General features: G+C 37.7%; 1 protein-coding gene and 1 long non-coding RNA gene across 3 annotated transcripts; both read right to left on the reverse strand.

Annotated features, from left to right (window-relative positions):
• Positions 1 to 4,860: 4,860 nt before the first annotated feature.
• LOC148870319 (uncharacterized) lies at positions 4,861 to 5,547 on the reverse strand. Its single transcript, XR_016107713.1, has 3 exons — positions 5,486 to 5,547; positions 5,331 to 5,420; positions 4,861 to 5,248 (listed from the first exon to the last, which is right to left on the reverse strand). It is a non-coding gene; the product is annotated as an uncharacterized LOC148870319 (long non-coding RNA).
• Positions 5,548 to 20,197: 14,650 nt separating this feature from the next.
• Positions 20,198 to 27,148, reverse strand: LOC148870320 (patatin-like protein 6). Of its 2 annotated transcripts, XM_088971799.1 has the most exons (5): positions 26,227 to 27,130; positions 25,051 to 26,153; positions 23,147 to 23,464; positions 22,682 to 23,000; positions 20,198 to 20,939 (listed from the first exon to the last, which is right to left on the reverse strand). In XM_088971799.1, exons 2-3 carry the CDS (start codon positions 26,149 to 26,151, stop codon positions 23,195 to 23,197), a joined length of 1,371 nt encoding a protein of 456 aa, XP_088827925.1. In that variant the 5' UTR covers positions 26,152 to 26,153; positions 26,227 to 27,130; the 3' UTR covers positions 20,198 to 20,939; positions 22,682 to 23,000; positions 23,147 to 23,194. The 2 variants fall into 2 exon arrangements, with proteins under 2 accessions (XP_088827925.1, XP_088827924.1); XM_088971798.1 differs by having other exon boundaries at positions 25,051 to 27,148.
• Between the last annotated feature and the right edge of the window lie 631 nt (positions 27,149 to 27,779).

A 27,779-nucleotide genomic window follows, 5' to 3' on the forward strand; every position in this document is an offset into this window, starting at 1 on the left:
CCGACTTTAATCTGTATCTGTGCCATGGTGAGTGCCAATTCGGTGCCAATGCCCCTTTCATCTAACTCACTACGTTCTAACTTTCTCTGGTTAGTTTTAGAAACAGAAAAAACGAATCTCTGGTTAACTCTCTAATACGGTAATACAACTCACAACATACACACACATGCATTGCCTAACTACATGTCCTCGAGAGAGAAGATAGAGCCAATCCAGGGAGTTGTCCCCTCCCTTCTTGACATGCCTTAGATTGACAACATTCCCTCCTTGTGGCAGAAATTCCACAGGCCATCCAAAAATAGCTTGCAGGTAGCCCCAGTGGAGCCTAAATACATGTTTTCCCTAATGGAGCCTAAAATTTTGTTTCGTTAAGATGTTTATAAAAGAAAAAATAAAACATTTTTCTCAAGTTATATGAGAACCATCCATTGGAGCGATAAGGCATTTTTCACTGTTTGTAGGAATTACAACCGGGCAGAGATCATATTCCTCGTCCCTGACCTCAATCCCCAACGGAGACGGGTTCCCCATAGGGATCTGAATTCTCAAAATTTTTTAATATATATATAGTGTTGGGGTTGAGACTTCATTACCCATCATTGTTCACGTCTCTGCCCCGCCAAAACAATCCCCATTCCCGACTCCAAGTAATTTCTTTTCCTAATGATTAACCGATTCATGAAGAAACACCTTTGATAATTTTAAATGGTTAGCTGGACTCGATAACAGACAGATGATTGTATTGACACCATGAACATCCCTGTGGATGTCTCCAAACGGTTGATATATAAAACCACAGAAAATGACTTTTTATCTGCTCTTCATTATATCCCATTTTAGTAGGAGTGCAAATGGGTAAGATAATGATCCAATCTAAATTCAAAATCCTATTTCGCTGGATTTGGATGTCTCCCTGTTGGATTTTTGGATCATATCAAATAATAGGATCCAATTAAAATCAGATTGAGTTCAGATCACCTTATCCGATTTGAAAGAATCCAATATGCATAATTAGTTATTTATTTATAAATATTTTTATATTGCATTTTTGTAATTTTTATATTAATCTTTTTATAAAAAGACATGTATATATATGACAAAAATGGTTGTGTTTTCCAACATCCTTAATGGATTAGAATTCGAATTGACCTTTGTGAGATTTGATCAGATCGGATATAACCCAATTTGAATCCGATCCGATCAATTTGCATCTCTACATTTTTGTTCCGACATTTGAACCTCAACTCAGACTAGATGAGAAGTGAGCATCATTATCATTAGAATAGAGGCTACTTGGTATCATGGATTCAATGTTGGTTGATTAATGGAGCCAGGGTAGCTACTTTGTGGTTCCAGAAAAAAAAAATGAAAAAAAATGCATTTTTTGGGATGTAATAGTTCTCTGGTCGGTTTCAGCTATATGATGAAAGCTTTGATTTCACCAAAGAGAAAAGGACAAAATTTCGTCAAATCACCACTAAGCTCAGCTCAAATTATAAGTTACCTGTTTTACAGGCATAACCTAACCGCTATCATAAAGGGCAGAACCAAAACCAAAGTTGCATCATCTCATGTATCCTGTACTAGAATTGTACAAATTCTTCTCATTTCCGGCCTTATCTTATATGTTGCCCTGAAGAACGAAACATATTTCTGGTTGATGAAAAGATTAAAGTCTGCCTCAAAAACCACCTGTGGTCTTATCATATTTTATCAATCGTAATCTTATAAAACAAAAATCAATGGTAAAAGAAAATAGAGCTGAATGGAGTTGAGTTGCTGCTTATTTCCTCAATGTTCAAGTTTATGCTTACATTGATCATACCAGAAATCTGTGTGTCTCCAGTAAATGACACTTTTTTGCACATGGAGAAACTACGTACCACACATTTTCACCCAACATAATGCAATATTGAGGCATCCATAATAATAATTAATAAAACAAGCAAACAGAGTATACCTATAAATAACAAGCAAATTTTTTGGTAGTTCGAACTTCGAATTAAGGATAACAAAGCAGACTAGAGCAAATGTTATCTTCTCGACCGGATTAAAAAGAGAACGTAAACGCGCGAGTTTCATGCATAGATCACTACTGATGAACACAAGTTCAAAGGAAGCTAAACGTCGAAGAAAGCAAATCATAAAGTAAACCAACTTGCAAATGGAAATACATCCATCTCACCATTGATGGACAAACACACCACTACTTCTAAGACCGTTGAGGAGGTCTATTCAGTCTTATCTTGATAATCGGTATTTTCAGAAAAGTGAATCAACAAGGCATATGGATCCGCTTTCAAATAATTCTAAGAGAAGTTTCAATTCTAGCGCACTAGCATTCATCTTCAGGATGACAAAATCCCCAGCTATGGCCGGCAATTTTGGCAAACCGCCGGTAATGGTTTGATTTATTGGTATCACATTTACCGGCGGTTTTGAATAGAGGTTGGGGCGGTCATAACTTTCTCCGACAGTGGTTATACCGGGAAAGAAAGACCGCCGGCTAAAATCAATACCGGCGGTTATGAAGTTTGTGCCGGTGGCCAGTAAAAACCTCTTTTTTTTTTTTTTTTTTTTAGTAAAACCAAACAAGAAAATCAAACCCCTCATCCGACAATAGGCTTAAACTTGCAACATGACTTGCAGTTACCTTATTCCTGGCCAGGCCTGGGTGATAAATGAAAGTACTACCAGGCTTTTTCACATAGGAAGAGAGGACATACAGATGTATCATGGTGGACAACAAAAACATCAAAAGCTCAAGACTGTTTTTGGTTGTAGTGCAATTTTAATCGTATTAGTTCAAATGTATAGGAGTGCAAATGAAAAAAATGCAAATTTTCATTTAATTTTATTTTAGGTTTTACTTTATTCTGTTTCATGTCTTAATTTACTACATTTATAATGCAATAGGATTCAAAACACTTTCATTGCCACAGTTTCACATCAGTGCAAATTTATTTGCATTGCAACCAAACACAGCCTAAAGTACAATATGTGGCCCGTGATACTTCCTGTTGGATTGAATCTTCGACCAAATGGCCTAGGTGGTCCTTCTTTCTGACCCAATTCAAAATTGTAGGCGCTACCTTACCATATAGGATAGGATTAAAAGGTGGGTGGCAAAATTAAAATCAAAGTTTAAAGATTAATAAGTACATTAATAATACTAAATCTAAAGTAGAATTATCTATCAATAAGGTATAAACATATGAAAAATGCACACATTAATAAATTATATGAATAAAAACATTGCAATCTAGGACTCTAAAACATGTACACATCATACAATGATTATCACTTATGATTTTCAAATTTTATTATTTTTTGGAAAATTCGTTTATTTGGTATTTCTACATAAAGAATCTCCAATTTTCAAATAACAAATAGGTTTTCATTTTTAACATATAATTGTAAAATAAAATATATTAATTTTTAAGGTAGATAAAATAAATTATTTTTAAAACTTTAAATTCTTATTAAACTTTTGGGAAAAATTAAATCTCAAATTACCTATTTCAGTTTTATAATTAAAATTTTATTTCATTTTTTAATTATACTTTCCAGTTTTTATTAAATTAAAGTTTGAAAACAATCCAAAAGCGGTAAGTAGGCACTGATCTAGAGATGTATCATCTTGATATGCACAACTTGTGGGATAGTGGGATATGTACCCAAACGTATCCCATATCCATGGACATAGATACAAATATAATATGCCCCGTATTGAGAGTATCATATTGATACTTTAAACCTTGATTAAAAGTACTTACTCACTTCTTCATAAAATGGGTGTGAAATTAGGGTTTTTGGATAATATTATGAATACCCTTACTTTGGGATTGTGACACTTAACCCTCGAACTTTTATTTGTAATAAAGACCCACCTTAAATTTTGTTTATCATTTTTCCCCTTTTATTAGCATTTGTCAATTGATTAAAAACATATTCTCATGTGCATGTTTAAATATTTTAAAACCCCAAACTGCTCTTATAACATTTTATGAGAAATGATAAAATACAATGCGAATATAACATTTAAGTAAATATAAAAAAATGAAGAAAAAGAGTAACATAAAACAAAACACACACACAAAAAAAATGGAGAAAATATAACAAAGAAACGAGGAAATACAAAAACACTAAAAGTTTCAAAAACAAAAAAAAATACAATATAAATAAAAGTGATAAAATACAACAAAAATACTTAAAAATGCAAAGAAAGATGGAATTATAAAAAATATAAAAAAAAAGGAAAAATTTCCGATAAGTACCCAAACTTTCAATTTAGGACAAATGTGTTAACTCACCATCAGTCAGAATGCAAAAAGACATAATTACACACCTGCAGTTCGACCAATGTATGAACTATTTTTCGAAATGATGAAAATGACCGCAGCTATAATCCCTTCTCTACAAGTTGGAACCATTGTTCACCTATTCTATTACCTGAAGTTTCGAAGAAACCAGTTCTACACGTTGGTAATGTCAAGAGGTATGCGAAGCTGGAAAAGTTGAAATCGACGAGTGACAAACCAGACAACGTCGTACGAAGATCTGCTCCGTGTATTGTGGAAGAAATTGGCGGAAGAAATCACATCCGATAATGGTACCGCCTTTTTCTAACTCAACCGTTGCCGGAGAAGAAGGCCCCTTGTTGCTGGTGCCGGAAGAGACGACCAGGGTTTTTTTTGTTTTTGCTTTTATCTATTATTCTCTATGCTTTTTTATTGTATTTATATTACATTGACTTCTGTTGATTTTAATGCAAGATTTTAAGGGATTTTCTGATCAGCCTATACGAAGCTACTGCTACTGAACCTTTTGGTCCCACCATCTCTGATGCCTCCCGCAAAATTTGGTTTTTCTTAGAGAGTTCAAGGTCCAGCTACTGAAAAATTAGGTTTTTCTTAGAGAGCTCAAGTGAAAAGAAGAGGAAGAAAATTAGGGAAAGGGACTTTTTCAACCTGAAAAATTAGGTTCTTTTTCTCTGTATAACCACACCACCCGAAAGCGCCTTCTGGAAAATCTCATAGTCCAAATCATATTCATCCACCTTCTTCCCACCAACCCCAATTGCCGTTGCAACCTGATCCTTACTGGCAGAAAAATCGAGTTTGTCGGTCACTTTGTCAAGATCATCACTAAGAAGCGGAGCACTAGCTAGAGCATCCCAAAAGTCGGCAAGCTCCTCGCCCTCATCAATTCTCAGAATTGGACCTTGCGCTCTCTCATAACGGACGACCTGACAGGCAGCCACTCAGCCACTCTAGCACGATAGCTAATTTGTGAAACTGATCAGACGTTAGGAGTTTAAAGCTTACCACCTTATTTGACGTTCATTCAACCTGCGCGTGAACAGTCTCCTCTCTTCTCCTCTATGTTCCTTCAAGTTGGAATTGATCGAAGCTTACCACCTACGCGAGCAAGAGCAGGAGTTCGGAAAATTACCGTGGAGGTCGGAACCAAAGGCTGCACTTACCACGTGTGAACACTGTGTTCGGAATGAAGGGCTGCGCTTACCACTTCCTTTGATCCTTCTTCAACCTAGATTGAGAAAGGGGAAAAGGGAAAAAATAAGAGAAAAGGGTAAAATGGTTTGAAAATTATCATGGAGGTTAATTTTGGCATTATGAAAACATTTAAATCGCACCTCACCTCACGTGATGGTTTTGACTAACGCTGATTTAACGCTAGGTACTATTTTGAAAGTTCGGGTATTAAATTGTCGCGTTTTAAAGTTCGTGCATTAAATTGACCAAAGGTACTTATTGGGATTTTTTCCAAAAAAATACATTACTTCAAAACATGGTTTTCAAAGCCAAATTGGACTGGATGGTCGGACTAAGAAAATCGGTAACCAGTCAGCCCCTGGGTCCGGTTTTACTAAAAACCAGAAATTTTTAAAAATCGTTGAAAAAGTCATAAAACCGTTGACCCGGGTGGTTAGACCGCTAAAGTGTTCGACCTGAGTAGCAGTTTGTGGGTTACCCTTTTTATTTTCAATGTTTTAAATATAAAAAAACAAAAAATAAAATACCTTCTCCCCAACCCAATTGAATGTTTAGCCCCTTTAGCTTTAGGGTTTCCCGAGTTCCCTCCTCTCAACCCTCACACCCAACCAACCACCCACAATGGCTAATACCTCTGGTGTCCAACGGCGAACTTGTAGGTAGCAAGCAACACTTGCAGCCAGTAGTAAGAGTTGGTGGGCCTTGTTGTCACAGGTGATTCCTTCGTCGCGCCATCAAGCACCTATAGTGAGTCATCTGAGTGCCAACCGCGTGCTGTCATGGTGTCAACATGTGTGTCATGGGTGGGCTTTGCTTGTATTTTGTAAGGGGGACCGCCAATGGCGTTATTGTAATTACTTAGTATGCTTTTCCATCATTTTGATGTTTCCTATTGTCACTCCCCCAAAAGCTTAGCGTACTCTTTGAGGGGAGGTAGGTAGTCGAGTGAGCTCATAAGCGTGTAAAGGTTAAGCACAAGATCCCCTCGACACTGTACTGTGTGCTTGTGCTTACCACTGATTAATGCAATACAAATAGCCCTTTGCTAATTCGTGTGCCATCTTGTTGCCTTTGTGTGTGTGTTTGCTTTGTTTCGTAGGCTTACTCGCCCATTTCGAGTGCCGCACGGGGCCCCAACGATTATCCCTGTGACAGTTGGTATCAGAGCAGGTGCTCCTACAAATACTCTGGACCGTCTTCGTCCCTACATCAACCCAATGAAGAGCAATCGGGGCATTTCCGATGACACACCACATGGGCGGATTCAAGGCCACGACACTAACGAAGCTCCACTTGATGAACCTACCAAGACACAAGCCCCAAAGGGGCGTACAACCAAAGCTAGCAAGCGCGACAAATCAGTTGACCAACTAGCTACCGTGGACATGCGCCTCCTACGTTGCGAGGTGACAGTGGGAGAAACCAGAGATCGGGTTGATGAACTCCACCTCAACCTAGAGACGGTTGAGAATGCAGTGGTGGAACTAGAAGGACGTTTCAATGGCGCCTTCAGAGACATGCACACCACCATACAGAATTCGGGAGCTGGGCCTTCCCAAAGCAGCCTACAGGGCTTGCTAGACAGATTCCAAGCGCAATTGGATGAGATGAGAGATGAGATGACTCTCCTAAAGAGGGCAGTGGCCAACACACCAAGCACTCCCTCCACCCTAGCTTCCATTAACATCAAGATCCGAGAGCCAACACCATACTCGGGTGCTCGGGATGCTAGGGAGCTTGACAACTTCTTGTGGCAATTGGAGCAATATTTCTCTGCCACTGGCATCATTGACAACCAAACTCAGGTACGTACAGCTACTATGTATTTGACTGATATCGCAATGTTATGGTGGCGTAGGTGTTGCCAAGACATTGAACGTGGAACCCATACCATCGACACTTGGGTTGGATTCAAGCGTGAGATCAAGCAGCAGTTCTACCCAGAAAATGTGGAGTACTTGGCGCACCGAAGAATGAAGAATCTCAGACATCAAGAATCACTACATGACTATGTCAGGGAGTTTTCGGCCTTGACGCTGGAGATCACTGACATGTCGGACAAGGATCTTCTGTTCAATTTTATGGACGGTCTCAAACCATGGGCTGAGCTCAAACTCCAGCGACGTGGGGTTGAGGACCTCGCCACCGCCATGGCCATAGCTGAACAGCTTGTTGATCTGAGAACACCTAAGGAAGATGTGCAAAGACCATCCAGCCCAGGTACCATGAGTTTGAGTGGGGGAGATCCCCAATCAACCCCTACAAAGGAGAAGCCAGTGCCCGCGGACAAGCCCTACACTTACCAACAAGGGAAGAAACCACAAGGAGGCCCAATCTACCAGGGCCACCAATCCTCTAGGAGACCTCCTCCTGCGCCGTGTTACCTTTGCAACGGGAAGCATTGGACGAGTGACTGTCCAACCCGAAAGAAAATAACTGCCCTCATCGCCAAACTCAGTGATAGTGAAGAGAGCGATGAGGAGAAACCCACAGCGGCGCCCAGAGTAGGCGCCCTCCAACTCATCAATGCCATGGTCAAGAAAGAGGCCACATCAAAGCGGCCCACCAAAGCCCACAAGGGGCTGAGTTATGTAGACATCACCCTCGGCGGGAGGCCGACCCAAGCCTTGGTGGACATTGGGGCCACCCATAACTTCATTTTGCTTGCGGAGGCAAAGCAACTCGGCTTGACCACCACCAAACGAATTGGGTGGGTCAAGGCTGTCAACTCCGGGGCCAAAGCAGTAGAGGGCACGGCCCGTGGAGTAGAACTCCGAGTGGGACCATGGAAAGGACCCATCAATCTATCTGTGGTTCCCTTGGATGATTTTCAGGTGGTTCTTGGAGTGGAGTTCCTCAAGCAGGCGGAAGCAGCACTTATGCCACACATCAACAGCTTGCTTATTCTGGACGAACACTCCCCTTGCATGGTTCCTGTCTCATCAGCCTTGCAGATACTTGGGAAGCAGCTTTCAGCCTTGCAGTTGTACCAAGAAACTATCAACCATGAAGACAACTCTGTGTCAACAAGGAAGAACCCCTGTCAAGTACCTCACATCGACACTGGAACTGGTTGGGAAGTCGTCACTAGGAAGAAGTCACCCTCAAGACAGTTCCATTTTCAGCGCGAACACCAATGTCAGCGCCCAAGTCAACACCAGCAGCAACATCAGCTTCAACGCCAGCCACATCAGCAGAAGTCGACTTCGCAGCAGAAGCCGCAAGTGCCCGCAACTGGTGGGCCCAACAGAAGAAAACCCAAGGCCGTGTCAAACCTTGCCCACATCTACTACCACAACCATCGGGGAGAGCGAGTGCCACCCAAGCCATCTAGGGACCACATTCACATCATCCCTAAGGCTAGTTCCCATAGTAGCCCTGTGAGATACCCTTGGGGAAAAATGCATGGGAATCCACACCTTAATAATCCAAAACACCATTTTGATCCTTACTTGGCCCAAACCTACCCCTTAGCCAAATATGACCAGCCACTAACATACCTTGAGGCTGCCAGGAAAGGACTTAGCCATAGGAAACCCTAACAGAATGAGCCAACCCGACCATACCACCAAAATATACACCTCGGCCTTGGACGACAATCGGTTCGGGGAGCAGCAGAAGAACCCTCCTTCCGCAACAGTGACTCTAAACGACCAGCCAAAGCCGATCTCCGAGGACGTAGATCGAATTGAGTGGGGGAGAATGTCATAGGTGACTCCTTCGTTGCGCCATCAAGCACCTACAGTGAGCCATCTGAGTGCCAACCGCATGCTGTCATGGTGTCAACATGTGTGTCATGGGTGGGCTTTGCTTGTATTTTGTAAGGGGGATCGCCAATGGCGTTATTATAATTACTTAGTATGCTTTTCCATCATTTTGATGTTTTCTATTGTCACTCCCCCAAAAGATTAACGTACTCTTTGAGGGGAGGTAGGTAGTCGAGTGAGCTCATAAGCGTGTAAAGGTTAAGCACGAAATCCCCTCGACACTGTACTGTGTGCTTGTGCTTACCACTGATTAATGCAATACAAATAGCCCTTTGCTAATTCGTGTGTCATCTTGTTGCCTTTGTATGTGTGTTTGCTTTGTTTCGTAGGCTTACTCGCCCATTTCTAGTGCCGCACGGGGCCCCAACGATTATCCCCGTGACATTGTGGCGGCTAGCACTTGTAGCGGTGGATGGCTAGCTTGCCTGCGACCAAATTTGCAATGACAACCGGCGATTTTGCAGCAACGAGTGAGGGTTTTTAGCAGCAGTAACAATTGCAGCCACTTGTAGCGGCAATCACTTGCGTCAATCATTTGGGATCTTGGATCCTCTAAGTGGCATTCTAGAGATGTATATGGAAGAGTTCGATAACACCATGTTCACGAATGTGAGAGGGGTGGCATCGATGATTAAGCACGCAATCGGGCTATGGTGGAGAGAAAGATATGTGGCTCGATCGTCTGCACTGAAACTGTGGCAGCGGCCTTGAGTGGCTCAGCTCCTTGTTCATACACCACTTCTAAGCACACATTGGTGGGGCTGGTCCGGTCAGCCAGTAGTGAACTGGGGCCCATGGCATCAGGGTCAACTGCATCTCCCCTTTCGGAGTTGCTACCCCATTGGCCTACAACTTGAAGGGCATTGTGTTAAAGCCCACCCATATAGCAGAGGCTGCTTGATTTACCGTTGAAGTTTTTAAATTTTTGTATTTTTTTATATTTTTATGTATTTTTCACTGTATTATTTTTTATTTAGATAGTTTTATTTTTTGTATTTTACTGTATTTTTTTCTGTTTTTATTTAATTTTATACTATTTTTTTTATTATTTATAAATATTTTTTAAATTTTAATCGAAACCGTTTGACCCGGACAGTTGAACTGCTTAACCGGAAACCAGTCCCCTAACTGGTTCTGTTTCCGGTTCGTTTTTAAAAACCTTGCTTCCAAATGATATTGTTACCCTTTGAAAATAGAAAAGAATACAGTATTTCAAATGGAAAAATGAAAAAGAATACAATTACGAATACCACCAAGCACATTAATGGGTATTGTTACAACATACATGATTTTTTTTTTGTACCTCAGCGACTCCATTGTCAAGTTGTCATACGTTTTTATGGATAAAATATAAAAAACCTAACCTAAGGTTTCTAACAATAATAAAACCTCCCCTAAGGCTTTAATTTGATAAAACATCTCCCTTGTACTATTGAATGAACCTAGAGTTACCTCCCTTTTGTTGTTGTCTTAGACAAGAACATGGGTATAATGCATTAGTTTTAAAAGCAGCCATTTTACAATTATATCTATCAATTCAGATGAAATTTTATAAAAATATCCTCTAAACTTTTCGCTTTTAATTAAAAAATTTCTATAGGTCTCATTGAAAAGAATAAAGTAATTTTGCTCTATAAATCATTAGGTTTGGTGAAGTCTAAAAGGGCAAATCTAGCATTTTGAATTATATTGAAAGATGCCCTAATAAGTTATAAGGGTAATTTTATAACTTTAAAGTTTCCATTAATGGGACAAAGATGAAAGGAAGGTAGGGGAAGTTTTTGTTAAGGCCTTGTTTGTTTGTAAGAGTGCAGTTTAATTGGGTAAGTGCACTTATCCAGGTTTAATGTTTCCCGGATAATGTTTACCTGGGTAAGTTCACTTACCCATGTTCTTTTGATTTTCAGGATTCTCAAATAAATAATAAAATGACATTTGTACCTATAAAAAGTAAGTATTAAAATGGACAAAATGGTCCCATCATATTTTGTAAAAGTTTGTCCCAGGTGGGAAAGTTATTTACCCACCTATGGTATGGGTAAGTTTTACCCATGAAAGTAAGGGTAACTTTACCGTCGGACCCATTGCTTAATGGAAAAAGAACATGGGAAAGTTGGTCAATATGAAAAAGTTGCCCATTGATCAACTATCACATGCATATTTACTTGTAAATGAATGGAGCCTAAGGATAAAATATAAAAACCTTCCTTGAGGTTTCACTTTCATAAAAACTTCCCTTATAGTTTACCAAAAACCTACAATTACCTCCCTTCCATCTTTGTTCCACTAATGAAGACTTCAAAATTTTGAAATTACCCTTACAATTTATTAGGGAATCTTTCAATATAATTTAAAATGCCAATTTTTCTCTTCTAAACTTCAGTGGACCCAACATTTTTACAAAGAAATTATTTTTATTCTTTTCAATTTAATCCCAGCATCTTTTTTAATTAAGAGAGAAAAATTCTTTTGGGAGTATTTTAGTAAATTTTCATCTAAATTGATAGATGGAAGGGTAAATGGATATTTATTTTTGAAAAATCAATGCATTAGACCAACGTTATAAGAGAGGTTTTATGATTGTTAAAAACCTCAAGGGAGGTTTTTATATTTTACCGTTTTGTTAAAGTGAAACCTTAGGGGAAATTATCATGAATAGACCTGGCAATTGGGTTGGGTGGGTCAGGTTCGGGTTGCGTATCAAATGCTAGACCCTAACCCTAAATGTTCTGGTTAGGATTGACCCATCCCCAAAAATAACTGAAATTAAAAAAAAAAAAAGAAAAACTACATGAAAATGCCAAAATTAAAGGAATTAACCTTAAAATTCAAAATATAAAATAAAAAAACTTGAACGTTTAACAATTTAAAGAGTAAACAATAAAGAGTAAAGACTAAATAGAAAAATTAAAGAGTGGAAACTTCTAACAATGCACAAATAGTCCCAATTAGACTTGACAATCGGGTCAATGGGTTAACCCATGAACCAACCTAGTATTTCGGGTTGGGTTGGGTTAGGTCATTCTTACATTCAAGTAGCTAAATATGAGACCTTAACCCTATTTTTTCGGGTTGGGTTATGTCAGGTCATTCTTACATTCAAGTAGCTAAATATGAGACCCTAACCCTATTTTTTCGGGTTGGGTTATGTCAACTTTTTGCCAAGTCTAATCATGATTGTCAAAAACTTCACGGGAGGTTTTTATATTTTAGGCTCTTTTTCAAGAGTCCAATGATAACCTCTATTTAACTCAATCTATAAACAAAAATTGCTGAATAAATTCTTCTGTTCACTTAAAATGTAGTGATGCAAACGGATTGGAATAAGGGTATATTCGAATCTGATCCGACACTGTTTATGTCGGATCCGATCCGATATGATTCAATTTGAATTTGAATCCTATCGGTAAGTCAAATCTTCGGATCTGATCTGATCCGATCTGGCTTGTTTTCTTTAAAAATTAATAAATTATTAAAAGAAAAATAAAATATACTAATTTAAATAAAATAAAAACAAAAAATACAGGTAATTTTTCAATTATTTCCATCATATATATATACATGTTTTTTTTATAAAAACTAAATAATATAATAAATTTATAAAAATATAATATAAAAATATATTTATAAATAAATAAATAACATATATATATATATGTATGTATTATATATATTTATATTTATAAATATATAATACATGTCAGACCAGATATAGGGGGTGATCTGAATCCGATCATATTTCTGATTAGATCCTATTATTCGATCTGATATAAAGATCTTAGCAAGGATGATCCAAATTCGACCAAATAGGATCGAGTCTTAGATCACGATCCCATCCATTTGCACCCTATTAAAATGTACCCATCAGTGCTGGTGTTTGAAGGGAACAGTTGGTAGGCTGTGAAAAATTAGGGATATCTTTGTCATATAATAGTTAATGTAGTACTCTGGTTAGTGAGAGTTAGTTTTATCATCAAGGGGCATTTTTTTATATAGACCACTTATTTTTTGGACGGGAAGCAAATACGTGGGATGGGTTGAACCCATCTAAGATTCGATTGGGTCGAACCCATCTAGTTTTGTTGCAATTTTTATTATATTTCATGTAGGAAAGATAAATTTGATAAATAATATATAAGATCATTTTGATTGAAAACACTTAATTTATTAATATATTAACTATTAACTATTTTACTATATTTTTATTAAGGTTATATTACCAAAAATGAAGTTGTAAGTTGTAAGCAATAGAAATAATTATAGATGCATGTCAATATGTTTGGATCTAATTGGTGAGGCGTGATTAATAATTAATTAGAACAGTTCTGAATCTATAATTTTGTCCCAATTAGTAGTCCAACCAAGACTGGTACAGCTTGTTCCAAAGCAGGACAATCCTAACTTTTTCATACATGATTTTTTATATATGTAGAACCATCAAAATGGTCGCGAAGGTTCAGTTTGAAAGAACACAAATACAAATATATACAATATAAATACATATAAAATAATACAAAAATATAAAGTTTTATATTACATATTTGTATTAGTGCTTCTTCCAAACTGACCCGAAGTAATATCTTTTGCAAATATGTTCAATGATTTGAGTATTATGTTGCCGATGTGTTCAATATTTGAGTTGACATATGTCTCATTTAGAAGCAGCTCCAGAGGGTTTCGTATTTGGTGAAAAATAAACTTGTTTAGAATAAGTTCAAAATTTTGGTTTTATTTGAAGTACTTTTTCACCAAGCATTCATAAGAGCTTATTAGGATAAACATTTATTCATCTAATAAAACACTCCCAAACCAATGCGTTAGTGTTACAAGTTTTATATAAATAAAACTCATGACCTAAAGCAGAGGGTTTTAGTTACGTTTAACCTTGTGGAAAGGGCTTTTAGCTTCAAATTTGACCAATTGACAAGAATATATATATGATAACTCTTTGGTCCAAAACCAACTTGACTTCTATATTAAGGATTCCATGCTCCAAACCCTTTAAATTCATTTCCAAGCAATTTTTTTTTTTCCCTTGCTTCAAACTTAGAATGAGAAGACAGGCTCTTATATCAAAATTTGCATGCATATATATGATCAATATGCTTGAAGTGGGATAAGCTCTGATATCAAAATTTATGTGCTCAATCAATAGTATACAGTATACACTAAAAGATGTTAATTAGCACTAGAATATTTTAAGCCAAACCATTTAATCTTTAGAAACCGACCCACCTTGAATTAGTTAGTATTAAGGTTCACTAAATAAAGATTATGCGGCAGAGTTGAAACCTGTCAATCACTCATGGGGTAAAAGCAAATACAGATATATATATATTCTTTTGGTAGATACCCAACTGATAATTAATTGACTTTCTAACTTGTAATTATAAACAATATACTAACTAGTAGCTAAGCCACGTTTTAAAAGAATATACACGAGCGTGAAGTGATGTTATTGGAGTACTCGTCGATCGTTCTACAATTAATAATATTCAAATGCTAAAGATTATCTCCTCAGCGTGAACCTTTTTTTTTTTTTTTTGCTGGCAGCGTGTATCCTTTTTTACTTTCCAGCATTAGATTATAAAGAAGATTATGTTTATACGCCGACTACTGTAGGATGACTCCAGCAGGCAAACCTCTTTTGGAAGGGCTAAAACACAGCAACAGGGTTGATAATTAATTGACTTAACAATCTCCCATCCTTATTGTAAATTAAGGCCCACTTACGTTATATTAATACCAAGAAAGAAGCACATTCCTGGGCCTGATTCCCCCATGGAAAAGTTTTATGCATGTACCCAATTGCTTCTTGATGATCACCATTATATCATCTATATGTGAGAGTGAGAGTGAGAGGATAATCCACCTAGCTAGTCAATCTACATCATGCATCAACTCGATCCCTTAACGTTCTGAATATTTAAAAAACAGAAGAAAATTAAAATAGCGATAATGGTTGCGGGGTCAATATGCATCAACCAACAACCAATGAATGTCTAGATTCTCTTATTCAATAGTGCCAAGTTAGTTCACATCGAAGACAATCCAATCAAGTATATATCAACTCTTTTTCTTTTCATTGTTTTCAGCCCATTTCTGTCCTAATCCCAAGAAGAACAATCAATATAAATATATGATTGGGAATGGGAATCATAGTAAAAGCTAATGATCCAGTATCCAAAAGAGTTGTCCATTTATAATAATTAAGATAATTATGGTATTAATCATAATAAAGAAGTAGTTAGTTGTATTAGGAGATTCCCTAAGATGGTAGGTGGCGTAATAAACCAAAATTAAGATAATAATGCGTTCTTGCCGATATGCACAGAAAAGTAAACTCAAACTAGTCATCTCATCAATTGACATAACCAAAGGCATCATCTAAGCAAAATGAAAGGTGAAAAGACATGAGAGGCTTCCTTGACCTGAACCCAAGTGCATTACCATTAGCATTAGGTGCTTGTCACAGGTGGAAAAACTTTAAACCACTATATATATAATATATTCTTTTTCCTTTGTTTGGAAGAGTCAGGGCTACAAACAATTAAGAATGTCGATAAGATTATTATAAAGGACGGAAAGGAATGTAGACTTAGATTGATTGATTGTTACAAAATTGAAGAGACGTCAAATTAAGTGATAATTTGAGTTAGGAAGTTGGAACACGCAACTTTTGCACTTAGTATTGAGTTGATTGATGTGAGACAAGTAGCTTATTTTGGTTCATTAACATAAAATATTATTTCTATCCAATTATTTTTCCAATGTCGTTGTGATTTTAATTTTATATAAGAAGTAAGAATCCCCTCAAGTATTAATTACATAAAACCATCGATGTATATATCATCATTATTAATGCAAATGATGTTGCTTTTTGGCCGATTACATGGTGCCTAGCTTGATCTTTTTATTAGGTAACTAGATTTTAGTTTTTTACTTTGCATTTTGATCAACCAAAAAAGTTCATGCATTTAGCAACCGAATCATTTTCACATTCTAACACTCATTGAAGTCTCTCACTCTCGGCATTTGAAACTTATAATTAAGTTTAATAAAATGGAATACACTAGTCATTTTCATCTCAACTTTAACCATACCCCAGCTATAAGTCTATGAGCAAAGTTAACCGTTCAAGTCATCCTCCATCTCCCCTTTTCTATATATTCTACTAGCTGGGACCGTGCATAGCTTTGTGGAATTTAAACATTAGACATATATAAGAATATATAATTGTTTTATATTTTAATTTTTAATAATTAATTCGGTCAAACTCAATCCAGATTAATTGTTTTTTTTTTATATTTTTCAATATGACCAAATTAGGTCAGTTTTGATTTAGCCATTTGTAAACTGATCAAAACTGAATCGATGTATTTTAATATTTTAAATTTAATTTTTTTAATACCGGGAAGTAGGAAAATTCCCATGTTTTTTAGTCTAAAATATTTTTATATCATGAATTTATTTTTTAATAATATCATTGTAATTTATTAAACTTAAATTTACTTTTTACGTTTAAATCTTTTGAACAAACAAACCAAATTGAAAATAAACCCAAACCGATACAATCCAACTTGGTAGATTTTCACTAGTAGTCAATTGGTTTCGAGTGACAAACTCCCGACTTAACTAGGTCGATTTGGTTGGCGAAACAACTTGCAACTGAATTGTACTAATCCTTGAACACTCCTAATTTCAGTTAAATTAATAGTCTAATCTCTAATAAATAGCAATAGTTTAATCTCCAATAACTATTTAAAATTTATAGCAAAAGTACACAGTCATTGAAAATAAGGCACTATTTGGATAGACTTCTACTTTTGTACTTTTAAAAATACCAAGTATAAAGTACATAAAATATTTTTACATTGGTATTTTTTCTTTGAAAACCGTTTTGAGTAAAAAATTGAAAAGTATACTTTTCAAAACAAAAGTACCATTTTCTGTTTGATGAAAGCACGCCTATTTGTACTTTTGGTGATTTCGGGGCCTGAGACCAGTGACAATAGTCTGATTCTAGCATTAGCAAGGAGAGGTAAGGTCAATAGTTTATTGAAAGGTTGTCACACATGACCACCCATCATGCGAAAATAAAAGCACAATTTTTCCAAAAGCACGAAGTATAAGTAGCTAACTTCATGCTTTTGGGGTATTTCATACTTTTAAAAGTATGAAAACAAACAGTATAAAGCCTATCCAAACAAGGCTTAAATTTATAATGAAAATATAATAGATATCTAATAAAAATACAATAATTACAAAAATACAATAAAGACTAAATATATTTTAAAGAAGTCAGTAAATAGTGTAATCTCAAATAATAGTTTAATCTCCAATAAATAATAATCTATTAATTATAAAAAATATATAATTACTAAAAATAAATTTACAAAAAATACAATAAATACGATAAATTAAATTTCAAAAGTTAAATAATAAATTTTTAATCTCCAATAATTATTGACAATTTTTTTTATAAATAACAAAAAAATATATTTATAAATAATTATTGAAAACACATTCATAAAAAATACAATAAATAATTACTGAAAATAAAATAAATATTAATTTAGTATATATAAATATATAATGAATATACACTATTAATTTTTTTTGAAACTTATTTTCTATAATTATTAATTGATATAGGTGAAATTAGTTATTTACAATATTATTTAGTTATTTAAATTCTTAATATATTAATTATTTATTGAATTTAATAATCCATAAAATTATAATTAGTACAATTGTTACATAATTCATTATTAATTTTGTAAAATATTTAATTATTATTAATGTGAATATTATGAAATCTTTTATAGTTACTTTTCTACTTTTAAGAAATTTCTTAAATTTATTAATTATTTTGTTATTTTAAATTTAGTCTTTTTAAATATTTGAATAATATGTAAAATATTTAAAATTTTCATTATTTGAATTTTATTTATTTTAATGATATTACATAATATTAAACATTGTTTATATAATATTTTAGAAATTTTTAATGTTTCGTTATTTAAGATATTTAGTTACTGGTTTATTTAAATTTTGTTTTATTTTTTATTTGAATAAGATTTAAATTGAATAATGCCTAAAATTATAATTTATATTGATACTACATAGTTTCAAGATGAATTTTGTAAAAAATATAGAATTATCAATAATGTGAATATTATTAAATATATTATACTTTATTTCATGTTTTGAATAAATATTTTAAAGTTAGAATATAGTTTTGTTATAATATTTAAATAATTCTAAAAATTTTTTAATTGAAACTTTCTTTGTATAGATATAGATAAAAATTGGGGGAACGGATAAATAGGAATTAGAGATAGTTTGGGAGAGGATAAATAGGAATTAGAGATAGTTTAGGAGAGAATCTCTCTAATAAATTAGAAATAATTTAAGAGATTAATAGGAGTTAGAGATAATTAGGAGATAAATAGGAATTAGAGATAATTTAGGAGAAAATGGTGCCATTTGGCTAAACATAAGAAAAGCTATGTGATTTCCTTATTGGTTTAACGGATAATTATGTGGAATTAAAAAAATAAAAAATTAGGAAGGAGGGTTTAGAGCAAGGAGATGCATGGTGACTTGGACTATATTGCATAGATAGATAGATAGATAGATAGATAGATATTCTATGGCTACCCTCCCTATCTGATTATATTGTCCCTATCAACAGCCTCTCAAAACTTTTCTTCCACATTCCATTGTTAGTTAAGTAATGTTCTTTTTCTATTGTTTAATGATCTTTGCCCCCTACCTTCAAGAAAATTAAATAGGGGGCTGTTTGGAAAGTTTTTTTTTTATTTTTTTAATTTTTAAATAGATCTTTCAATAGCCCAATAAAAATCAAAACACGTACCAAGTTTTTTGGAATTTGTCTTTGAAGACCAATACCATTTCATAAATAACCAAAGTCAACCGGGCCGTTAAAACCAAATTTTTGGTACAGAAAGATGAAAAATTTCATATGAATTTTGGCAAAAGACAATTTTTGATCCACTGAACTTTGAAACATTGAATACCTTTTAGATACCACGGCACGAGTAGACCTGTTCATGGGCCAGGTGGCCTGACAGGTCGGCCTAAGCCTTGAACGGGCTTGAACACGCAAATGAGCCCATGGGCTTAACCTCGGGCCAAAAAGCCCGGCCTGCAATAAATTCAAGCCGCGCTTGGGATTTGCCAAAATAGCCTGGCCTATAGACTAAACCCAAAAACCTTAATATCCTAAGTAACCCTTCTCATTCATCTCTTTCCACATTTCCTGTTAGTTGCACTGCCCAGTGCCTAACCTCTCTTCTCTTCACATCCTCCTCACACTCTCAAGCAACCACAGAACCAGCGAACATTCACCAGCGCAACAACTCCGACAGACTAACGGTGAGTCTTCTCTCTCTCTCTCTCTCTCTCTCTCTTTCTCTTATACGCAAACAGACTCCTCTTTTCATTGTCAAAATCACATCTCACCACGAGCTGAGCACCGGCCGATGAATCCTCTCTCTCTCTCTCTCACACACACACATAGACGCAAACTCAGCACCAGTGAACACAATCAATGGCAATGAGTTCTTTCTTCTGCTAGGTCGGGCTTCAGACTTTTTATTAGGAATGGGCTCGGGGCCATGTTATAGGCCCATTGGTCGGGACAGGCTCGAACTTGGACCTAACAAAATCATGTTTATGAAGAGTAAAAGCCCAACCCGAGCCCAGCACATGAACAGGTGTAGACACGAGTAATGTTGGTAAAACATTGTATACCTTTCAAAACATTGTATACCCTTCAAAACCTTCAAGTGGGTCTCATTTTGAAGATTCAAATATCAACCAAACAGAAACTATATAGTGTTGGATCATTATTTCCACAAGCACCGAAACTAGAGCTTGCAAAGACAGTTACTGAATCGTGTTGAGCTGCGTGGTTAGCAGCCGCGGAATTTATAGTTTTATACAATAATAAGAAGATTACAGTTTACACAGAAAGGCTCTTTCCACTCCAGTCGTCGGGACCAACGCCTGAAAAAGCTACGACAATATTAACCACCCTTGACCTTGAGTACCTTCTCTCTACAATCTGGATATGGTCGCCTGCTAAAGAAAATTGCACGTTACATTCCTCCCGGACCGCCACTACAAGAAGAAAACAGAAAATACATGCCCACCCCATTACAAACCAAACAAATTTTTTGGTCTTAAAGGAGAGCTGCGTCTGTTCTTCCGTACAGTGCGTCAAGTTTCTGGACAGAAGGATATGAGAGGGCGAACCCGAACCGTAGGATAAACATAAAATATAGGGGCATTTAAGAGTTGGTATGGGTAGTAGGAAACAGGCTGAACTTTTAAGTTCCCAACCCAAATCCCGCTTGAGTGCAAACCGCATGTAATTTGATTTCACATACCAAGTAGGAATCAGGAAACCTCTCTCCCACTCGCCGGAGAGACGACTCGTCCAAAATGTGGGGGGTGGGGGGACACCAAAATTGCATGTTCTCTACCTGGCAAAAGATCCCAATGAAGTGTCCGACCTTTTTCTTTTACCAACTGCTCTTTACATCTCAATTGCCCCGACCACCTCTCCTCCTCCCTTCTTAAAGTAAAAGCTGCTATGTTTTCTTTCCTTTTTCTTTTTCTTCCCTACCTGCATTTCCAAGATCATAAACCATTCTTACAATCATGAAGGAAAAAGATAAAACTGATGCAGGATGCTAAAGCTTCAAAAGAAAAGAGGACTTGGACAAATTTCTTCTTATTTTTTTTTTCTTTCCCCTTAGTCCTTCGTTGCAGTGGATTTAGTGGAAGGTGAAAGTTTCAAGTGTCGGTACTCTGTAGCCTTCACTTTATCTTCTTTTCGCATTCCACGCATAGCAGAGAAGAGCAGAACTCACTCGGTTGGAAATGTACGGAGTTTGTAAGTAATGAATCCATGTATTTGGTGTTTATTTTAATGACGAAAAAAGCTTTGTTTTTTCTAGTGGCATATCCAGCGATTAGTTAACGACAAAAACAGAGAAGGGGTAACAGAACAAGAAATGACTGTAAAATGTAAATTTGAGGGGATGGTTTTTTATTCCTTTAAACAAGGGGGTGTAGCAGAGTAGTAGTGCAACTTTAGTGGCAAATCAAGGGCAAAAATAAGAGACTGACAAAGTGGCAATTTGCAAAAATTTTCTAGAGCGTGAATTTGTCGAATGATAGCAGGATGATCAAGGTTAAGCCTATCAACTGCAGCCTAGATTACTTACTCACTCTCTACCCGCCCGCTGTGAATTGCAACCACATATTTTTCAATTAAAACGGGCTATGCTATTCGAGCCCGTGGGTCATCCCACCGTCTCCTGGGATAATTTGGGGGTCAGCTCCACACGGCCCAAGTCCGTGCAGACCCATGCTGTGCTGTGCTGTGCCGCGTGTCAGGCTGGTCCATGGGCTAAGCCTTGGGTTAGGCCAGGCCGTAAAACATAAATTTTTTATTTTATATGAATTTTGATGTATATTAATACAATAATTAAATAAATTAGTATAATAAAATTGAAAATAACTGTTTATTTTATTAATATATTATATTATATTTTATATATATATATATAAGTGTATAAAATAAATAATAAATATGGGCCACGATGGCCATGCCGCGGGCTGGGCCGTGGGTGGCATGGCCCGCTTGTTCGTGCCGTGCCAACTGGACCCGCGAACCTAAAACCCCAAGTCTAATACAGTCCAAACCATCATATCAAACTTGACAAGGCCTGCATGCCATCATGCCGGGCAGTAGACGGCACGGCCCGATTTACATCTATATTCTCAATTAGAAAAAATGAGTAGAAAATCCCGTTTTATCAACTGGTCGGGTCTGGCCCGGTCAGGGCAGACCCGGTCCCGAATAGGAAAAAATGCACATGCAGTCCCAACCTCAAGTGAAAGTGATAAACCCAGACACCAACCTATATATTATTATATATTATTAGGTGTTTATCAGGATTGTCATCACAAGAATCCATGATAAATGACAAGTCTTTGCCTTTATCCTGCTAATTTAACAATAAAACTCATGAGAATGACAAGTCTAAGCATCTTTTATAAAGTCAATAAGGAATCTCAAATAATTAGCCTGGTTCTTATCCCAGCCATATTATAATCCGGATACAAAATGCAGGTCCAGACCCTCTGTGTAATAAGTTGGCATAAGTTAAGATCATCTGGACCATTGATAGGGCTATAGTTTCACAACATAGGCTTTGGCTACATCATCGTAATCTGCACTCTTTGCGGGCATGGATATTGGTTTTTGTTTTTGTTTATTTCTTTTCCTTGGGAATAATAATAAAACATGAAAACGAAAAACAATTGGAAATAGGTATTAAGAACTGACCATGGACTTACCTAGAAGAAGACTCTTGGAAGTTGGGAGAAGGGATTGAGCAGTAGTGAGCAGGCAGCACAACGATGTTGATTCTTGTTCATGAGCATTAAATGACAAAAATGACTAAACCATCCCCACCCTCACTGTCGGTAGGCCAACAACATCAGGAATTTGGAATTTCCAGCCCCAGCCTCACAGGTCACAACAACAACCGGCCGTTTGCTCTTTGATTTAAAATGACGGTAATATCCCACGATGCGACATGAATTGAAGGATCAGTATTCTGATTTCTGCACCACCATCCTCCGCCTCCGGAGTGATTTGTGACTTCCGTAAAATCTACGGTTTCAAGTGTAGTTTTAGGCAATTTCTTTTCTACGGAACTTCCATTTTTTTAATAATAAATAAATAATAATCAAACAAATATATATTATAATTAGAGGGGAATTGGAAATGAAGAAAGAGTTTCATGAGAATATGCTTACCTTCACTTTCTGAATTCTGACGGGTCTATGTTAATATGTGAATGGGATTTAGGTGGGTTTTGGGGTAGCTTGTTTGAACGCGACGGTGGGAGCAATTCTACAACTCCTCCTCTGATGCTCCAGCACGAGTTGTTCAGCGAACCAATCGAGTTTCTCCATATTGGTGTCCTCCCCGATTCTCTTTCCCCCGAATAGAACGGATTCAACATTCCTCTGTCTAAGCATCTCTTCTGCCGCTTCCATCAGCATATTCACATTCTTGGTACTGGGGTCAGCATCCACATTTGCCCCACAGAGACCCAAAATTGGCCCGTTTGCCTGTAAATGGAACAATAAAAATAATAACTGATAAAGCAAAATCCCTGTTATGTATTGTAAGAGAAATTCGACAGCAAATGTTATATATATATATATATATATATAGTAAGAAGATTAGAAGAACGTAACAATGCCAAATGCCAACCACAGCAAATGTTATTCCACGGGAAGAATAACACTGGGTTTAAAATTTACCTATCCAACAGCAACAGCCTCTTGTGATGGTTTAGCAGAGTACAATGGATTTAAATTTTAAAATCCGAGTATGATTGATAATACTGCACGTACGATTCATTATTCGCAGGGTTCATAACTATTTTTAATTTGATACTTTGACTGAAAAAGGTATGAAGATTATTGGGGGGATTGGGCCATCATTTCCGGTGAAAAACATGTCCCCTTAATGGGAAACTAGGAACAAGGTGAACCACACAACCATTGTACCATAAAAAGATTCAGAGGAAAATCCATCCTCCTCTGTCTCCGGCCTGGCCTCCGGGTAAAAAGAAATGGATAAAACAGGATGGGGCAAAAGATTCCAATTGACCACGCATATCATCATTAGGTACCATAAAAGGCCACCATGAAATTGAAAACCCCGTATGTTCCCACCAGGCATAAGCCGTAGCCCTGTAATTCCTAATTCCCAACTTAATCTACGATCGACAGCAGCTCCACCACTGTAGCTATCTCCAGAGAGAGAGATCACTCAGGACCAAAACCAACAAGTTTGGTCATTTCAGGCGTTACGACTTATGCCCAATGACTACTGGGTGCACTCTGCAGAACGAAAATAGCCCAAAATATGAAGAGTTGAAATCAGCCCCACAAGTTTGTCCCCCACAACGTCTCACAGCACATCCTCGCTGTGTATTAGGGCTGATTTGATATCAAATACTAAGGCCACATATAATTAATGCACGTCCGCCTCCACCAATACATCTCTACGGTTGATCTAGAATATCTTATTTTGTGTCATTTGTTGCTGCAATTAAAACGACAATATTTCAGATCAACCGTGTAAGGACTCCGGATCTCCTGCCCACGCCTACCCACAATTCTCCATATGAAGCTAAGATAAATGTGGGCAGGAGATCCGGGCTCTGTGGTAAGATGCATGGATAGAAGTAACGCACTCCTTGCTCGAAATGCCCAGCTCAGCTGTACAAAATGAAACACTGATAGGTTTGACACATAATCAGGACTCCTTGGCACATTTTAGCACCGTCACTTAACATGCGCCAGAAGAGCCCATTTTGGAATTTGGACGAGGCGGAGGTGCCAGACGATGCGCAGTTAATTGCAAAACAACGACACAGCGCAGGTTAGAGTTAGACAATATTCTCCAAGTTGAGAAAATGGCTGGCAACCAGTCTGGCATCCGTTCCTGGACTGCTACTAGAAAGCGAAATCAAGACGTCCGGAATAAATATTTTTTTCGTTGTTTTGGCACCATGTTAATAATCATAATAATAGTAATAAAAAAAAAGGGAATTTAACCAAGACTAGAACCGGTTAAATGCATTCACCAACACGGCGCACGTTAGAACCCTCTAAATAGTTTTGAACAGTGGAATTACGCGTACCTGTATACGGACGTAATTGCTGCTCCGGCTTTGTCCAAACGCCATGGCTACGGCGTGGTCGACCAAATCGGCGGCACCATCACCGGCGATTCGAGCCATGGGTCGCGCCCACTCCCTTGCTTTCCACCCTTTGACCTGCTCATACTCGTAGCTGCGCTCCAGCAGATGACCACTCCCCAGGGACAACACCAACAAGTCCTCCACTCCTCGCACGAACGGGAACTCATGCTTGTTGTGTAACACGTGCGTTATCGCCGCTGCTGTCGGGTTGCTCATCGCCAGCCCACCGTCGACCGCCACGCACCGAGTCTGGCCGTCAACTGACCGCATTGCTACCGGTTCGAACATGGCCGGCTCGGCCGACGTTGCTCGGCATACCTCCCACAGCCTGAAATCATAGCTGTCCGTCTCCAGCGCGTCAGCTCTGGAGAAGAGAAACGGCGCTGAACTCGAAAGATCGTAGCAAGGTATCAAAACCGGCTTCAGCGTGTCTTTAAGTGTGAGAATACGGCCATTATCCGTAAATACTTCTTTCATCTCCCTTTCCAGTCCGGCCGTCGCTAAACTGGTTGAACCACCGGCTCCGCTCTTGGATATTCGCCGTAAAAAACCGCCACCGGAGCATGAACCAGAGGAAGGTCGGAAAAAATATTTTCCCTTCTCCGCCAAGAACTTCCACGTCTCCTCCGCTTGGAAAATGGGATGGTTATTGCCCTTGGTACCGAAGAGCATCGCCGTGAATATTCCTCCGAACCCTGTTCCAGCGGCAACGTCAAAATAATCGGCGATTCTTGCGTCTGGATTTCCAGATTTGGTCTTGAGAGCTTGTTCTAGGTAAGACAGGGCTTTTCCTGAGAGGATCTCTCGCATTCCTCCACCATCAATGCTAAGAATGCAGACCTTGCCTCTTTGATTCTTGATCGCCCCAACACCGTTGTCAGTGGTCGTCGGAGCTGTAGTTTCGGATATTGTTCCGTTGGCTGGAGCGATATGTTTCGGAATCCAGACCTTCTGATCGTCGTAGCCGAAAAGGAATTTACTTTCGAGGATAGAAAATATCTCATAACTAAGCTTGTCCGTATCAATGCTCGGTTCTTGCATTTCTGATTGATTACAAGCCATTTCCATAAATATAAAAATGGAACTAAAACAATAGGGAGGATTTCAGTTGCAGACCTTGGTTGAATCGTTTCACCACAATATTTGATCTTCGTACAGGTAGGAAATACTTTGCATAGCTTAACTCAGCTCTTCGTTCGCATAGTATCAAGAGATATATAATTTAACGAATCCTCGTTCATTCTCGGTTCTGTAGCTTCTGCAACACCTTGCTTCAAACCATAACTGCTTCTGACCTCTGGTACGGTTACGAATAACAGCATTCATGCTCCCCCGAAAAACACATACATACACACTCTCTCTCTCTACTTTTCCACCTTTTCTCTTTGAATATCCCCTGTTAAAAAAGAATTTCTTGAGAAAACCTTGGAAAACTCCACTACTTCAAGAATTAATTGCAGATTTCGCTCCAGTCCTGAACCAATTCAATGGATTCTCAACTCAAAAAATCACGCTTCGAGTATCCACCTGATGGGCACTGGGTTCTTGCAGATATCTTCCAATCCCGATTTTTGGAATGAGAAATGTCGCCTTCCTTTGAAACCTGTGCCCTGTTAAAACATTCCTAAAGGCTACGATACAATGGACCGCAATGGTCAAGCTGTCGATCGAACAAACAAAAAAAAAAGTAAGAAGAAGAAACCTATCCTCTCAAAATCAATTCTATCCTATGACTTTCCAAGCATTAAACCTTCTGTGAACACCGTGTGCGGTGTGCCATGTGTTTCTGGAAAAAACTTTTTCCCTGTAGTTTAACAGAGCACGGCAGAACTACAACGAGAGATTAAACCCAAGAAAGGAAACCAAGGACATAAAAAAATGGGAGGGGGGAAGGGGAAGCGCAGGACTTGCAGAGCATTGTCTGCTAACTTCAAAACCCGAAGATTTTCAGAGCTTCGGACGTTTCTGGAGTCAATTATCCTCCCTCCAAATTCCACTCTCCCTCCTCCCTCCTCCCTCCTTCCCTTCATTGGTAATCATCTTTTTTAACCACGGCTTACAGTTACTTACACACCCGGGTCACAACATCACCGACGGTTGGCTCGGTCAATGGCCCGTCATCCCTCCCATCCGACGCTCAAGATTCTTTCCCCGCCGAGTCCGCTGCCCCCACGAGATCGACGGTTGAAATGCAAATTTTCTCCCGCTCTTTGTCTGCTTCTGGGGTCCAGCGCCTCCTTCGCCTCTATTTTTTTTTTTAGAAAAATCCTGAGACTTCCCTATATACTTTTTTTAAACCGGCTGAAACAGAGTCTGTAAAGGATAAAATGGAATTCGGATGTGACCGCTCCTCACATAGGGCGCCTCACACGCACATCCTATCGTGCATAACATCAGCAGGTCTAGTTCCAATTGGGATTAGATAAACGCTTTAATTAGCTGGGTAGGAGGCTGCCTCACACTATTGATAAAGTATCGGTCGAATTCTAATTGGCTAAACGCTTTAACTAGACCCGTTAAAAAGTTGAACCAACCCGTGAATCCAATCCAAAAAAATAGGGTTAGGGTCTCATATTTAGCAACCCCAATGTGAAATGACCCGACCCGACTCGACTTAATCCGAAAAAAATGGGTTGGGTCATGGGTCAACCTACCGACCTGATTGTCAA

The sequence above is a fragment of the Nelumbo lutea genome, chromosome 2, assembly GCF_056320005.1.
Source record: "Nelumbo lutea isolate HS-2025 chromosome 2, American lotus-T2T, whole genome shotgun sequence".
NCBI lineage: Eukaryota > Viridiplantae > Streptophyta > Magnoliopsida > Proteales > Nelumbonaceae > Nelumbo > Nelumbo lutea.